Source organism: Natator depressus, chromosome 5 (genome assembly GCF_965152275.1).
Source record: "Natator depressus isolate rNatDep1 chromosome 5, rNatDep2.hap1, whole genome shotgun sequence".
Lineage (NCBI taxonomy): Eukaryota > Metazoa > Chordata > Testudines > Cheloniidae > Natator > Natator depressus.
In genome coordinates this window covers 47561552-47577733 of record NC_134238.1, presented here as the reverse complement: position 1 = coordinate 47577733, position 16182 = coordinate 47561552, and the positions used below count along the sequence as shown (strand labels likewise).

Genomic DNA, 16182 nt, shown 5'->3' with positions numbered 1-16182 from the left:
CAATTTTTTCCATTATTCAAAATTATTCCAGTGACTAATTTGTTTTCATCCCTCTATGGATTGTAAACAGCTGAGCATTGGATACTCAAGCTATGTTGGTTAGTCCTGCCTAGTCCTATAAGTTACTATGTATTGTGTCCCTGAGTAGGTCAGCAGAAGCCTCTGAGCAGAAAGAGGGCTTGAAAAAGAACTGGGCTATTGAATCTCTCAGGAAGTAGCAGCAGAATTTAGTGAGAGCCTGGTAGCAAGATTAGGGGATTTGGGAAAACTACATCTTTTTCTTTCTGGTCTTACCCGAAGCTACACTCTTAAGCACAATAGGTTACTGTAGATTGCAGTATTAGTTGGGGGCTGATTTTAAATGTAATTGTCTCATTATATTCACACATGTGATTATACATACACAGCCCACAGTACCAAAGGTGAAGCCATATACCCACATAGTGCCTGATCCAAAGGCCCTTGAAGTCAATGGAAGAGTCCATTAACTTCAGTGCTTTGAATCAGTCCTTTAACTCATGATGGACCAAATTTTTTTGAACATGGTCCCCCTCTATTTCTGTGAGGTGACACGACTTGCCCTAGATCACACGGCAGACCAGTAGCAGAACCCAGGTCTCCTGACTCCCAGCCCAGTGCTAAATCCACTAAATCATTGCTTTTTCTGTGTATCCTGCATACTAGAGGGGATTTCTGGGAACAACCATGGTAGGGAAAGCACAACTATACTATCCAGAGACTAGTGGAAGCCAGTGAAGCCAGGCAGCAGCCCAAGGCTACACCTTGCATCCTTCAGTGCTGTGCAGCTCTCAAGTGATCTGCAGGTTAGGAAGTAGAACACCCGGTCTCTTTCTCACTGGGGAGCGATCCCCTCCTCTGCCACCTCCAAGGAAGAATTCCTTGGAATCACAATGGGTTGACAAGTGTAGAATTATCCCTCCCCTAGGCAGAAGAATGGGGCCATTGGCCGCAAACCTTGGCAGTACCCTGGGGTATGCATGCATGGGTCCCACTGCGGGATGGGGGCCTCAGTTTATAAAAGAGTTTGGATCCCCAAACCAATAGCATTAAAAATCTTTTATAGCACAAAAAGTAAGCTTAGAAATTCATAGGCTGTGCTGGTGTAAATAAGATTTTAGCTCAGTGTGTGCGTCTGTGTATATACACATACAAATATATACATCTTAAAATGCTTTATACAGATCCAGGAACTTTTTTTCCTCAGGAACTATTCTGGAAGATCTGACTTGTCTAATTCTGTTCTAGATTAATATTAGACCCTAAACTGTACTTCAAAGGCCAAAAGAAATCATGAAGGCTTGCATTTCCTGCTGCTCGTTGTTTTAAAGCTCTCATAGTTTTACCTATTGAACTCTGAGATCTAGATCATAATAAAGGGGCCTAATAGAGCAAAGGGAACAGTCCAAGTACAACTGAAGCAGAAGTTTAAACAAACCAGTAAACTACATATCAAGGATGTCTTTTTATGAAAGAGATGCGAGTTACAAGGATAAAAAAAAAAATGGCAGGCAAACAAACAAACCCAACCCTCAAAGGAACTACTCATTGAAGAGAAAATCTCTAATAATTTATTGACCTTCAGTTTCACATTGTGAAAAAAAAATGCAGTTTTACAAAACCTTAAAATATAGGAGCAAACAGAGACAGAACATAGACATTTTCCTTCTTCACTTGTACAGTTTTCTGTTAGTATGTGAACCACTTCAATAGTCAGGGAAGGGGCATTATTCAGCTCTAATCACTCTTATTAGACAGGTGTCAGGCCTAGAGAAAAGGGTCTACACAATTATACCAGAAGTGGAAGGCTGTCCTTTGTTATAAGTTTCTACAGCAACCAGCCTACAAAATAAGAAGAACCTTCCCGTCCTATGCCAAGGTTTTTGTGTGCACTCTGCTGTGAATTGCATTTGCTTCAAAGTGTGGGATGTTTTGCACGACTGGAATGGTCAAGTAGTAAGCCAGAATTCCCACATCAATTCAAAGAGCAGAAGCCCAGAATATTCCCTGCAGGGCCTGAGGCCCACCCTGACTTCAGTTTCCTTCAGCCTACACAGAGGAATTAATCAAGCAGTTGAAAGCACACCACAACTTTGAAAACAGCTGCAGAAAATTCATCCCACTTTCAGAAGTTACATGGTATTAGAAAACAGATTTTTGTCAGAAGCTAAATAGCAATGTACGGTGCAGCTTCAAGACAGAACTATATATATCCCTTCATTCAATAAAGAAAACGGAGGGCTTGATCAGATATACCTTTAGTCAAATGAGTCATCTCATTGGACCCAACACTTCACTTCCCTGTAACTTGTGTAGCCACAGACACCTGTGCGAGGAGGAGGTAAAACGTGACTATTTGCATTTGGGAGCATTTTACACCCACATCGCACAGGTGTGAATAACTATCCAACCTACAAGGCAGTGGAGAATCCAGCCCATTTACTTTACTGGGGCAACTCGGGCTTATAGGAAGGTGCTCTACCTAAGAAGCATGTCTAGCGTTTAAAGCCATGTAGAAGAAGGGGACGGATGTTTTAATACTTCAACAGCTCAACCTAACCTAGCGGAACTACAACTGTAACTCGTTTACTACATAGTTGTGGAGTCCTGTTCATGTCAAACCTTGGGTCACCCTTTAAACATTCTTCCCTTGTGAGAAAAATTTAAGGGTGATCACTGTAAACATTTTCAGATGGTAAGCTTAAAGAGCACAGTGACTTCACCATCACACAGAGAAATGCAAACATCAACATTATCACTTTTGTTTTTGCATGCATGCAACGAAGAATCTTTTATTTATACTGCAGCAGAATACTACAACCATGTTGTTGACCACATCATTATTAAGTTGGGCTCAACAGACTTATGAAAAACACAACACGTGCTTCACAACGAAATCTGGCAAGGAAAGCACCTGTGAAACAGAAGAAGAAATGAATGGGTTCATACCCGACTCAAGACTAGACTGAGCAAATAAAATGGGCATTCTTTTTTTAATCCTTTGGTTTATCATGATTATATTTGACATTTCTCAATACCAAAGTGTCTGAAGACTCATCTCTGGGCTGTGTGAAAATAAAAGATGCAGCAGAGTTTGAGGATTATTTTTAAGTTCTAGTTCTGCAATTTTTCATGCTTCATCGTAACAATTGTGCCACACCTTTCGGGTCTTTGACACCATGGCACTCATTCATCCCACTTCCGTGCAGAGAGAGGAGCCAATCCTGTCAGTGCAAGTTGTTGGTTTTTTTGTTGGTTTTTTGTTTTGTTTTTTAACTAGTTCACTACTAATCTATTTTGTTTTTGTGAGTCAGCCAGACTCCACTCAATCAGGTAAATGTGGTTATGGTAAACGTCCCATAGTCTAAACTCATAAATAAATAAATAAATAACTTTTTGGCCAATGCCTTTCTTGGGGCTCTGTGTACAGAAACCATCCCACAGCATCTTCTAGGTAATTGAGAAGCTGCACAAAGAGAAAGCTGTCTATGGTTTTGGCTAGTTCCAGATAAGAAATTGAAAGGCATGAACAGGTCAATGAAAAGGAGCAGGGACGCTATCTACAGGATAAACCACATCTAACCTGGGGAGTTGGTGGCCTGAGAAAGTGACCTCCATGGCTTCTTCCTTTAGTATGTGTGTAATTTAAGATCCTGCCTTGTAATCCGTCCATTTCCGACTGAGGAAGCCATCCCATCACTCGCTCCCACCTCCAACTATTATTCAACAGTTTTCTTTTTTGTGTGCAGCAGAGCGAGTCAGAGACCACAAAATGTGCAAAACAAACAACAAATCACACAAATCCTTACAACATGAAGACAACTGCAGGCATCGTTTCAGCATGCAAGCACTGAACAATAAATAGCTACATCTACAAGTAACGTAACAGGAATGGGACAGTTTAAGTCACCTATAAATACAGGGAGGAAGGGAAAGAAAACATTTGGGGAAAATGAGTTCTTTTTAGTTCCCCACTATTACAAAAACCTTTTATTTTTTAATTGTGCTGTTCCTTATCCAATGAAGGGTCACTCACTGCAGATAGGACAATCGAATGGATTCTTCAGACACTGCCTATAAACAAGTTCATTCCTGCAGCAGTACTCTGCAGTGACACAGCTGTATCTTCATTCACGGCGACATCTCACTGTTTCAGACCTGGCCTGCTTCCCCGGCAGCTGGTGCTGACACTTCAAACTGTCACAGTGAGAGGTGACAACCATTTCAAATTTCACGCACACACAATGGAGTCCATGAAAATCGAGAGTTGTAGGTTGCACAGCTATGGAAAGTTCTGGACTTTTTTTGTTTTTCCTTTTCCCCGTCCCCTCCCTTTAAGGTCTGATTAACACTGACATTAATCCACTATTACTAGTACAAGGAATCAGACCATAGGTTCATTCTTTCATATTTAAACCATGTGCTGATGCACCAAAGACAGTTTTTTCCTCCCATTCCTTCATGTCCAGGTTAGATAATTTACAAGGTGCAGATATTTTTCTTCAAACTCAAAGACTCTGAACAATTTTTCTTCATTAAAACCATTTCTCCGTAGCTGAGATTCCAAGTCTCTTCTCCAACTAACAGAGCAGACTAAAAAAAAAACGGAGGGGGAGAAGAAAAGATTTACAGGATTCTCATGAGACAATATACAATAAGGTTTTCATTAGATGTCAAAGAAAAACTAAAAGCCTTTTGTGCATCTCTGTGTAATAACTAATCACGGATAGTAAATAAACCAACCACAACATTTAGGTCAGATTCTGCCTCCTTTACTTGCCTGGCCTTACTCTGCAAGCAGTCCCAGAGACTCCAATAGGGACTAGCCATGGAGTAGAGTAGTACTTCGGTGTGAATCTGACCCTTATAAAATAAAAGGTTAAATAGCATTTGGTCGACAGTGCTGTTTTTGCAACACACTGCTTTTCCTGTTCTCAACAAATGGGGTGGGAATATGCTTAAAAAAAAATGAAAACAACCTCATGCAACTTCTCTCTTCCAGAAAAGCCTCAAAAATTATTAGGGCAACCAGTTTATTCTACTCATGGGCCCTATTGAACTAGATCAGACTGATGTTGAAGAAAGAGCTGGGAGGGAGCCGGGAGGTTGGGTTCTCCTCTGTTCACCATGAAGAACTCTAAATTGAATTTATTCACCATAGAGAAAGTGGACATATTAATCCCCTTATTTAAAACTTCTCTGCTATTCATTATGGCAGAAATCTGTCTCACTTCTTTTCACATGACAATGCACCATGCCTCAACAACTCCACACGGGAGTCTTTTCCAGGAGCTGATTATTCAGTGAAAAATATAGCCCTTGGATGCTGAGATTTGGCTACCATATTTAATTATGAAGCCTATGTTAAGTGCAAGTTTCCAAACCAGACACCAGCCTCATTATTACAGTAGCTTTAAATAGCACAGCGAGAATTTAGGGTGCACATGCAGAGAGTAACTCTTCTGAAGCCAATGTAGTTAATCTGAATGAACACAGATATGTGCAGCAGAGCAGACTGTAGCCCTATATGGTCAGTGCCGCAATGCCCAAGAACAGCCGGGTATACTCACAGCCTTAGCCTGAAATCTCTTTGCCTTTGTGGGTTTAAGACAGACCCTTTTCATTATTTCCAATGTAATTTTTTGCCATTTCTTATTGCTGATTAGCGTCGCCTAGACATTCTTCAGACGAGTGTGTCATTTTTTCCCTTCTTGAAAGGTATATCTCAACACTGAAGCCAAAAATTATGTTTCCTGTCATGGGATGATTAACCAAAAAAAAAAAAAAAAAAAAAAAAAACCAACCCCTCTTGCAAGGAGAAAATAAAGCTAAACCTACTCAAAAGAGCAAAGTTTGAAGGAAGAAACAAAGCAGACTAAAATCTTCCTAAGCTGCGGCAGGCTGGGGCCACACAACACCATGAAAACAGAGGATAATCAGAAGTAATTTCCTTCTTGTCCCTCCCACCCACTGACAGAACAGTGGGAGTCAGTAAAAATCTACTGGCTGGATGAGCATGCCGCACTAGAGTGGTTTCAGTTTACGGTTGCATTCATCCCGTTATCTTACGGGCTAGTGAGGCTAAAGTAATGGCCTTTAACAGGATATCGCAAAGCAAATGAAAGCCTTTAGTGCCATTATATTCGGACTACTATGTTTCAGGGAAAAGCCCCCTCTGTTTCTATGTGCTGTAAATTTTAGAACAATGAAGTCAATCTTAGGAAAATGAAAGTCAGTATTTTTCTTGGCACAGATCCTGAGTTTGGCCATTCGTTACTACTGTTCTGATAACACTGAGCCCTGTTGAAATGAGTAATAATAGAAACTGGTTGAATGGTATGGATTTAAAGATGTGTTCCCAGCTTTCCGGCTAGCAAGGAAGTAGTCTCAAAGAAGCCTATTTGCTCAGTTTTTGAGTTATCGGAAGTGTGTGATTAGTCTCAGATACCCAGGATATGATCAGTCTCCAATGTTTGCAAACGTTGGATGGAATCCAAAATTCTGTTTTTCTAAGACTAAGTTGTGGGTGGAGATGGAAAAGTCACAGGTGGTTATTCAACTCAAAGACCAAAGTGTCATTGAAAACATGACCTCACTACATTTCCTACTAGATTTCAGCTCTGAGTTGCTACTCTGCAGTGGCCCAAAAATGCACTTCTTACTTAGTCAAAATTCCTATTCAGCTCAAGGGGAAACAGCAAGATGAGGCCTCAGCACACCACTGGGTGAAAAAATTCCACAACGATCCCCAAATTATCAGATTTACCCTGTTACAAGGACAATCGGGTGTCCTGCTATTTATTGCAGGAGCCAGCCAGCCATCTCCTTGTAGTCCAGTTGCCAATAAAATCCTGTCAACATGACCCTTCTGAAGAGCTAGATGCTATGAAGTCTATAAAAGCAGACTGGTATCATTATCTTTCTGAGGTATCTACTTTGATCTGGAGGTTCTAGGTTACTGCAAAGCTGATTTAATTATTTTAAACTGTTTTTCCTTCAATAGTTTTTTGCAACCTGGCTGGTTTTATGGTTACATTATGCAGTATTCAAATCCCTTAAGAAATTACTACTCACAAGGCATGGCTCATTTAGGCAACAAAGGGTGCTTCTGAGGGTTAAACATGCCATCAAAATGTGTTTGTAGCCACAATGCTGCATTGCAGTCTCTCAGAAAAAAACTGAGCAACACACACTAAAGCATAGTATTTGTAAGTTTTAATGCAAAATAACTCAAGTAAGAACTCTAGAAAATATCAGAGACTTAACTTAAGTGATGCAATTCAGGAAAAGATTGGGGGGGGGGGGAATAATGAAAAATCTGATTTAGTTTGAGACAATGCCTAGCAAGTTAACTCTGTTTTGTTTATAAACTGACATTAATATTTTGGGCTGCTCAGACATTTTAGTGGTTTTCCAAATGAAGAAGAAACAAAAAGTAGAAAAGTGGAGCCACATAACCAGCAAAACAAGCAAGGCCAAACTTAGACTTGCCTGTAAGAAGTTGCACGTGGTGTGAGTTTGGCCCATAATGCTTAACTGTAAATGAGATTGCATTTGCTTTGAAACACTGCCAAGTAATTATTTGAACCACAGTATTACTGGTATATTGGAGTGACATTATATATAGTCAGACATATAAACACAACTTTCCTTTGAAAAACAAGCGCTTTAAAAGTATATTTAATGGGCCCAATTCAAAATTAGCATAAGCAGGTGCAATCCCATTTACTTCAGCTGTTGCAGGAGGGTTGACTTGACCCAGTGTGTTTGTGCAACACCTTACATATCCACTGGTAACAATGCAGCTGCAGCAAGATTGTTCACACAAACAGAGAGCTGTCCATTTGGACCGAGTCATCACCCTGCTGCAGCTCATGATTAGAGGGTTAACAGAAGTCTTTTTAGGTTCTCATGTTGATTGACCAGTTCTGTATAGTTAAGGAAACACCACCTATCCCTAGTAGGTTAATGATTTATAACTGAATTTGTCATAATTAAACTATATTTTCCCATCAGCATCAGACCTAGTGGAAATAACACATTCAACATCTAAACTGGGAGGCAAAGTGATCAATCCAGTGAAGAGAGCATGGTACGGGGAGCCAAGCAATCTGGGTTCCATTCCTGGCTCGGTCACTAATTTGATGCATGACCTTGGACAAGTCACTTAACAGCTGTGTGCCTCAGTTTTCCTTACTGTAAAATACAAATACTTTACTTACCTTCCTTTGAGATCTGTGGATGTAAAGCCCTGTGAGTGCTAAGTACTATTATATTTGTATTCATAAGTCTAATTTCTTACCTGGCAAGCTGCAATCGCAACACACACACACAGTTATGAGGGGAGGTGTTTCCATGTGCTGACAAATGCTGTGGGAATTAGTGAATAGGGCACTGTGGTTATGCTGTTCCATACATCTAATGTGGGATCATAGCAGTCCAATGTTTTGCATCTTTGAATCCCAAAATAGCCTCCCACTACATATAGTTTGTTTCCAGATGCTACTGCATGGCAGCTCATTCGCTTAGCTGTCACATCGCCCACCTTAGTCCACTGGTATGTTTCACTGTTGAATTTATAAGCTGAGCATGCAGAGAATTCAGTATCTCCACCCATAATAAAAATCTGGTTACCCAAAACAGCTGCAGCTGTGTAGCGCCAGGGCTGGGGGCAGGTGGCTGGTACTGTCCATCTATTTTCACATTGATCATAACATTGAACTTTGGGCAGCTTGTCATGGCTAACACTGGTGCCACCAAAAGCAAATAGCTTAAGCTTTGCACTAACTACAGCTGCATTGCTTACTCCTTCTCGAAGTGGTGCAACCATTGTCCATTTGTTGGTCACAGGGTCATACTGTTCTACTTGCTTTAAGGATACTGAAGGGGAAGCTGGAAGGCAACCAGTTGCTGCTGTGTGTCCTCCTACTACATACAAACAGTGCTTGAGTTCAGCAGAACCATGCCCAAACCTAGCTACCAGCATGGGGGCAGCCTTTGACCACTCCTCATGAAGAGTGTCATACACCCAAACATCTTTGGAGACTCCGTTTTCTGATCCCCGACCTCCAGTGATATACACTTTGCAGCCAATCGCACAAGCACTGAACTCTTTCCGTGGACTTGGGATGTCAGCCTTTGGAATGATCTCTTTTGCCTTTTGGTCCACCAGATACAGCTTGTCACACATAAAGGTTTGGCCCCCCAGAAGAAACAGTGCATGGCCAGTTTTACGAGGTCTGGCACACAAACTGGTGACCACACCATCATTCTGTAAGATCTTTAGCTTGCATCTTATTGCTTCTTCTACTATATCTTTGCTTTTCCTTTGCTTAGTGATAAGTTCTTCCATGGCTACATTCTCCATAAGGTAGATGGCTGGCAAGAGAGCCAGTCTCACAGTTTGCAATAGTTCAGGGAGATAACAGTGGCGCTTATTCAGATCATAGTTAACCCAGTTAATAGCTGACTCATATACTAATCTTTCATCTTCAGTTTCTAGTTCTTCACTGGAAAGGAGCTGCACAACCATGTCTTTTGGCAGCTGGAGAAAATCTTCACTTTTACTGATGGTTTGGAAGTTGCTAAGACACATCGTCCAAGAGAGTTCATAAAGCTTGGTGCACTGGTGAGCATCTGACAGCAGCAGCATGCCAAGGCAGTTGGTGGGATGAAGGTTCTTCTCCAGAAACTCTGCACAAGCATCTCTGATATCCTGGAATTCTAGCATGTCTCCAGCCTCTAGCAGGGACTCTGCATTCTCTTCATTGATGATAACCCTGGAGGAGTACGCATAGTCCAGCAGAAGTTCTAAAACTTCTGGATGAATAGAATTATGAAAATTGACTTCACTAGCCTGGCTCTCTTTAAGTCCACCGCTGAACATTGCTTCAAAATAGCGACTACATGCAGCTAGGACAGCTCTGTGGCAAGGGAATGACCTGTTGCCAGCATGGAGAAGTACATCTGTAAAAAGCCTTTGTTGGCGTAGAAGGTTCAGGTGAGTTAGGACGCTATCAGCATATGATGATTTATGGAATAAGTATATGTTTATAGAGCCAGTGCTGGCTCTAGACTTGCGATTCTCATGCATGCTGACTGACATTTTCTGCCACACCTAAAAATAAACAAAAATTAAATAAGATTAAGGGTTCTCATGACAAATGTTTATGACATACTTCTTTTAATTAAAAACAATTATATGCATCCCTGATAATGACTGTAAGCAGGAAAACTGCTCTGAGCCTATTATAGACATGAGAGGACAACGAATTGTATCTACTTCAGTGTATGTTTATTTTTTTCCCCTGATAAGTTTCTTAAATGACATGCCCCACTATTATTGCCCAAGAGCAGGTTTACCTTGGGAAACCTGATCTCCAACTTTCATGAATAGTAGGCAAGGAAGACAGAGGAAAAATAAGGACCGAGAGCTGATTTTCTCACCCCTCCCCAGTGTAGCACAGCTGATTCATCACATACACACACTCAAACACACTTGAAACATTCTCCTGCTTTGAATCATAGTAGGAAGAGCTACCGGAGAGAATACCTCTTGGAATGTAAAAAAACTGCATGGGAGAGCAAGAATGTACTCATTCCATTTTGATGATTTCTTTTGGTATAATGGTTCCATATCCAACAGCAGGGAGTGGGGAAGTTAAGACAGAGACAGATAACATTGCAAGGATATTGTTACATGACCAAAGCTTTATTACAATATCATGGCTAAATATTATAGAGATCTACATCTTGTATATCTCCAGTGGAAGCCTGCTACTGGGTGACAGTATGTGCTTACAGTCTTGGCAGGGAAATGCGATTGTACTGTCTGCTGATATCAATGCAGGACTGCTATTCGGCAGTCCCCCTGAGTTAGGCTCTCAGAGCACAAGAGTCTGCAGTTGTTGGTTTGGGGGTGGGAGGAAAGAATATTCTACATTGCTACCCCGTCCTTTCAAAACCAGGGCTGTTTTGCTCCCATTTTAAGGGAAACAAGTTATATGTGACCTTGGAAGGATTCAACTGCCCTCCATGGTCCCTTCCAACCATTTGCAAGTTTATGTATTTCGTATGGGCCAATCTTCTGGATTAAGTAAGGCAAGTGGTTGGCCCTGAATTAAACTGAACTGATGTGTGCTATGGGGACATATCAGGGACACAGGCTCTAGATTTGCATCTACACAGATCCATTGACCAAATCACACAGCTGACAGACTACACAGCATCCACAGAAGTTATTGCAGACCAGGGGCTGCAGTAGCAGCCATCATGGAACAGCTTCACTGGTGCTCTACAGCCTGGATAGATGGTGGTGGGAAAGAGGTTTGGTGAAGGAGTTCAGCTTCTCTGATTACCATGAAATTCCCCTCCCCATTTATATTCCTGAACATATATTTCTATGCTGCTAATTAAGACATCATTCCATTTCCACATGGTTCATGTTTTTTAGAGGAAAACTTTGCCCATTGCCCTCAGACCAGTGCTCTGATAAAGAGACGATGTAAGAATCCGAATAGCCTCAGAGGTCTGTATGTCATTCTAAAAATCAATACAATATTCCTTTCATTCTTTTGGAAATCATAGGCTAGAACTCACAACAGAATAAAAACCTGATTTTTCCAGCATTTAATAATATTACAGTTTATGTCTGCGAAATTATAGACTTCTCATACACCTGCTCATGGATTGCTGCATACCAAATAACCTGCGCTCTGCTCCAAGCAAGCGGCAGTACGGCATAGCTCTACACAAATGGCATATCACAGACAATAGGAAGTTTATGATTTGCCTTTGACTTCATGGTCATGCTCAAATAAGCACCAAAATTCTGCAACCTCTTTCTTTTAAGCTGGAACTTAATTTCCTAATGATTATCATCAGGACTTTAAAGAAGGAGCAACATGGGAAATACATAGTGTTTGTCTTTATCAGGCCTGATCCAAAGCCCACTAAAATCTATCGGAATCTTTTCAGTTACTTCAGTAAGGTTTAGATCAAGCCCTCTTCATTGTGACTGAAAACATGAGCTGCACAAAGTACTTTGGACCAATGTTTTAGGTTAACTGCAATAACTGTAAACACAATACAAGTAGCCAAGTATGCTATTAAAATGCATGCAACTACTTTTACATGGTAAGTATAATTGCAATACCCATTAAATATAATTGCATTACCTGACAAATAATCATCATTCAGAGGACATTCAAGGGTCACATACACTAATCCAGGACTAAATGTACCCATTTACCCTCTTGCCAAAGGTTAAACTGAACATGTGCCTCAATTTCAGATTTGTTGTGGCTACAGAATTACACAGAGGATCATGGCTCTGCGTATTGGTGCATCAACAGTTTAGATGCAAAAGTGGGAAGATCAACCCTCATTTGGCAAACATCGTGGAGCCAGATTTTAAAACCGTTACAGGATTTTGTCATTTCATAAGTTGTTATGATTCAAATACACAACATTCTGTATGTTTTTCTGGATTGGTCTGTCTCACATGTAGGGCCCAATCCTGCAAGAGTCTGAGTGCCTCCTGTGGGGTGTGGAGCCACCTCAGCCTCCAGTCTCTGAAGTCAGTGGGAGATGCAGGCACTCAACATCCCCAGGCAGCATTTAGCGTTTTATAGGATTAGGACCTTAGGTGCTCATCCTAACACGAGCTACATGTGGACAGATCCCTGCACTCTTGGGCATCCCCAGTTAAGTCAATGGGGGACCAAGCAGACACAGGGATCCCCCCTGGGTGATATCCACTGCAGGATGGAGTCTTTGATTGCAAGTTCTTTGCATCTGGGACCTGCTGTGTACTGCTGCAATGCTAAGCATACCAACAGCACTCAGCACTAAATAATAATAATTAAAAAAAAAAATCACAGCACCATTGATAAAGAAAAGTTCAAACCTTGCAGATATAGGTGTGTTCTGATCCAGAGTGGTGCTGTGAGTTCTCATGAGTTGTGGCTGCACAGAACCATGCAGGATCAGGTCCTGAACACAAAATAAGAGCTAAGAAACTAGAGTTATCCCTATGTTTGAGAATGGTGAACTACAGACCCTATGCAGAGGGGTAGGACAGAAGTAGGAAAGTGCAGATCACTGCATGTTGCCCAAGCCCACCCACAGCCCTACCAAGAAATACTGATCTCAGCTGGAAAAAGATAAAAACCACTGTGAGACTTTTGTGGCATAGGGAGGTTCAGGGTTTCACGTCATTTCTGTTTTGCACACAGCAATATCCTAAAAGACAAGGTCTGGTCTTTCAGTGACCAAAGCTATTTTTATTAATTACTTGCAGTATTCATATATGTTCCTCTTTAGCAAACCTTAACAAAATCATTACCTGTATCATTCTAAAGTTGCCTTTTTAGAAGAATTCAAGGTGTGGCAAGTCACATTTTAGTAAGCTAAACATATTTCCTCAAACAGAACAAAGATACACACTGTATTTGTACATCTTCCCCCTCAAGTCCCACACTAGTTTTTGAGTTGTTCTACAAGTCAATATGTAGAGGCAAAGCACCATTAAAAAGGATTCCTTATAATTTACTAGCAAAGTAGTGTTTTTGTGAATAAATGTGGTTTGTGATTGTTGAGAATGCAATTTGGGCCAAAATGTTAATAAGTATATTCAAACCTACAAAAATATTCAAACAGACATCTCTGATTTCTCTATTTGTTTCTGCAAATTATGCAAGCCTCAAACATTTCAGCAGAGGTAATTCACAGAGTCACTGAGCAAGTGTTCATCTTGAATAAAATGAGTGAACTCCCGTCAGGCAATTTTTCCTTAGAAACAATAACATTTGAATATTAAGGACAAATGGTCAGTAAAATACAAATCTATATTTATCATGAATCACTAATGAAGCAGACATTGAAGCAAGGGATGATTTATGATGTACTTCAACCAGCTACTTGTCGCAGCAACCTCAAATCTGGTAGTACACAATGTTCAACAACCTCTTGCCTTACTTCTTAACAGCTTTAGATTCTGAAGATCTCAGCTCAGTCAAATAAATTCTTTTTAAAGTGTTTTCAGTTATTTGCACATTTATTATGTACAAGATAAAACTTCCTCTCGGAACACTATAATCTCATCGGTTCTCCAGTGAGATACTTGGGAAAAAAATCACCGTTTCAGGACTACCCACTGCATGAATTGATCCTTTTCTCAGCTGCTAAGTCTGCAGTGATGCCCAGCCCCTCTCTAACACTCCACAGTATAACCCATTGCACAGAAGTTACATGAAGTGTAAATCAGGCTATCACTTACTATGCATTAATTTTTTGTACAGTTCCTGGCGGGTTTTTTGCCAAATGCAGACCATTTCAAAATGACTGTGTGATTGTACACACCTATGTACCTACGTGCCTATATGCTTGCTCCCCTTCAATGTAGTATCCGAACACCTCCCCAGTATTTCAAATCAGAAATAGTATCTGTTTCTTCCCAACCTGCAGAAGAAATAACTTAATTAGCTTATACAGATTTCTGTTTTATCTTTGTGTAAATGAGCATTGTATTGGTTGTGTATGAAAAACTTCCTAAAAGAAAGAATAGAAGAAATGGGTTTTGCCTTTGATTCTGAAAGTGGTAAAGTCCATGGTCATTCAAATTCTGGTTACTCAGACTTATTAAAAAAGTCAACTGATATTTCTTATGTGTATTTTCCAAATTAGTCATTTGAGAAATTTGAAAAGGAAACTACAATAAATCAATATTTAAGGTTAGTATCTAGTATTACAGGACGCAAGTGTTTCTATTTGCCAAAGACAGCCACATACCAGAAATATCTATCCACCAGTGTTGCATTTTCCTTCAAAAGGTTGCAATGGGCACATGGTGCACAAACAGCGGGACCTGCTTCTAGGAGTGAACACAGGATGCTTACTAATGCACAGAATCTATCATTTGCGTGGTCTGATGTTACCATCAAGCCCACACAGTCGTTCAATATTCAATTAGAGATCGATACACAGACTCAGTTCATGTGTACAGTAAAAAAGCTATGAGGCTGCTGAAAATGCACCCTGACAGCGAGATGAAAATATCTCCCAACTTAACAGCCTCAGTGCAGTGATGCTTCATTTTGCAACACAGACAATCAGCCCGCCAGCTGATCTACGCAGGGAACAAGTTGCACGAAGTCTGCTAAGCTGGGGGGGAGCGGGGTGCGCTCCCTGCCAATGCACCTTTTCAGCCGCCCGCAAGGCTGTCCGTGGCAACGGGTCCCGCACCCGGCTGGCTTCGCTTTGGAGTGAGACTCAGGGCGATCCCTGCGAAGGGAGAGAGGGAGTCTAGCGCAGTCCTCCCCTCCCCACAGCCTCCCCCTTCCCGGGGCTGGGGACGCAGACGCGCGTCCTGCCCGGAGCGCCCCGCCAGCAGGGAGAGAAGAGCTGCTGTTCCCCCCCGCCCCGAGTGCTGCCCGAACACCCGCCCGCGAACCGGCAGCCCCGCCAGCCCGCCCGGCAACAGGTCAGCGCGCAGGAACTTACCGCCGCGGCGCCGGGCTCCCTCCTGTCTCACGGCCGCTGCTCAGGGCAGGCGAGAGGCTGCGGGAGCCTGTCCCGTCCCGTCCCGCCCCTTCCCCGGCGGCCAGCAGCCTCCGGCTCGCTCCTTCCTCCCTTCTCCTGCCGGGCCGCGCCGGGGGCTGCGGTGCCTCCCCACTGGAGCCCGGGCTGGGGGCAGGAGAGCCGCGGGCAGCCGCACTCGGGCCGGGCGAGCGCGTGCGCGGAGCAGAGGCGGAGGCGCTGTTGCTGCTGCAGGAGGCGGCCGCTCGCCGGCTGCTGCGCTTTGCGGCGCGGGGAAGCGGGTATATGGGCTGCGGCCGGGAGGGTGGGGGGCACATATGCAAAGAGGCTGAGTGACACACGGGGGAGGGGCGGGGAGGAGGACGCGAGTTAACGGAGCCGCGGGGAGGCTGCAAGAAATGCTGTCACATGGGCCAGAGCGGGGAGGGACACAAAGGGAAGAGGCTCCGCGGCAGGGTTGGGGCACCTCGCCCAGCCCGGGCCCCAGGAGGAGCCGCGCGACATGTGCGCCCAGTGTCCCCAGTGAGGAAGGCCAGCCCCCGCGCAGAGCCGGAGCCCACCGTCTCCCTCCCCACGTCCTCAGCAGCCCGGTGGATCCCAGTGCACTTAGCAAGGGCCACACCTCCC

General features: G+C 42.7%; 1 protein-coding gene across 9 annotated transcripts; it reads right to left on the bottom strand.

Moving 5' to 3' along the window:
* Positions 1–1567: 1567 nt before the first annotated feature.
* ENC1 (ectodermal-neural cortex 1) lies at positions 1568–15793 on the bottom strand. Of its 9 annotated transcripts, XM_074952731.1 has the most exons (6): positions 15520–15793; positions 14809–14890; positions 14392–14478; positions 12926–13011; positions 8321–10135; positions 1568–4611 (listed from the first exon to the last, which is right to left on the bottom strand). In XM_074952731.1, exon 5 carries the CDS (start codon positions 10121–10123, stop codon positions 8354–8356), a length of 1770 nt encoding a protein of 589 aa, XP_074808832.1. In that variant the 5' UTR covers positions 10124–10135; positions 12926–13011; positions 14392–14478; positions 14809–14890; positions 15520–15793; the 3' UTR covers positions 1568–4611; positions 8321–8353. The 9 variants fall into 9 exon arrangements, with proteins under 9 accessions (XP_074808832.1, XP_074808826.1, XP_074808827.1 ...); XM_074952725.1 differs by lacking the exon at positions 12926–13011 and having other exon boundaries at positions 14380–14478; XM_074952726.1 differs by lacking the exon at positions 12926–13011.
* Positions 15794–16182: the final 389 nt, after the last annotated feature.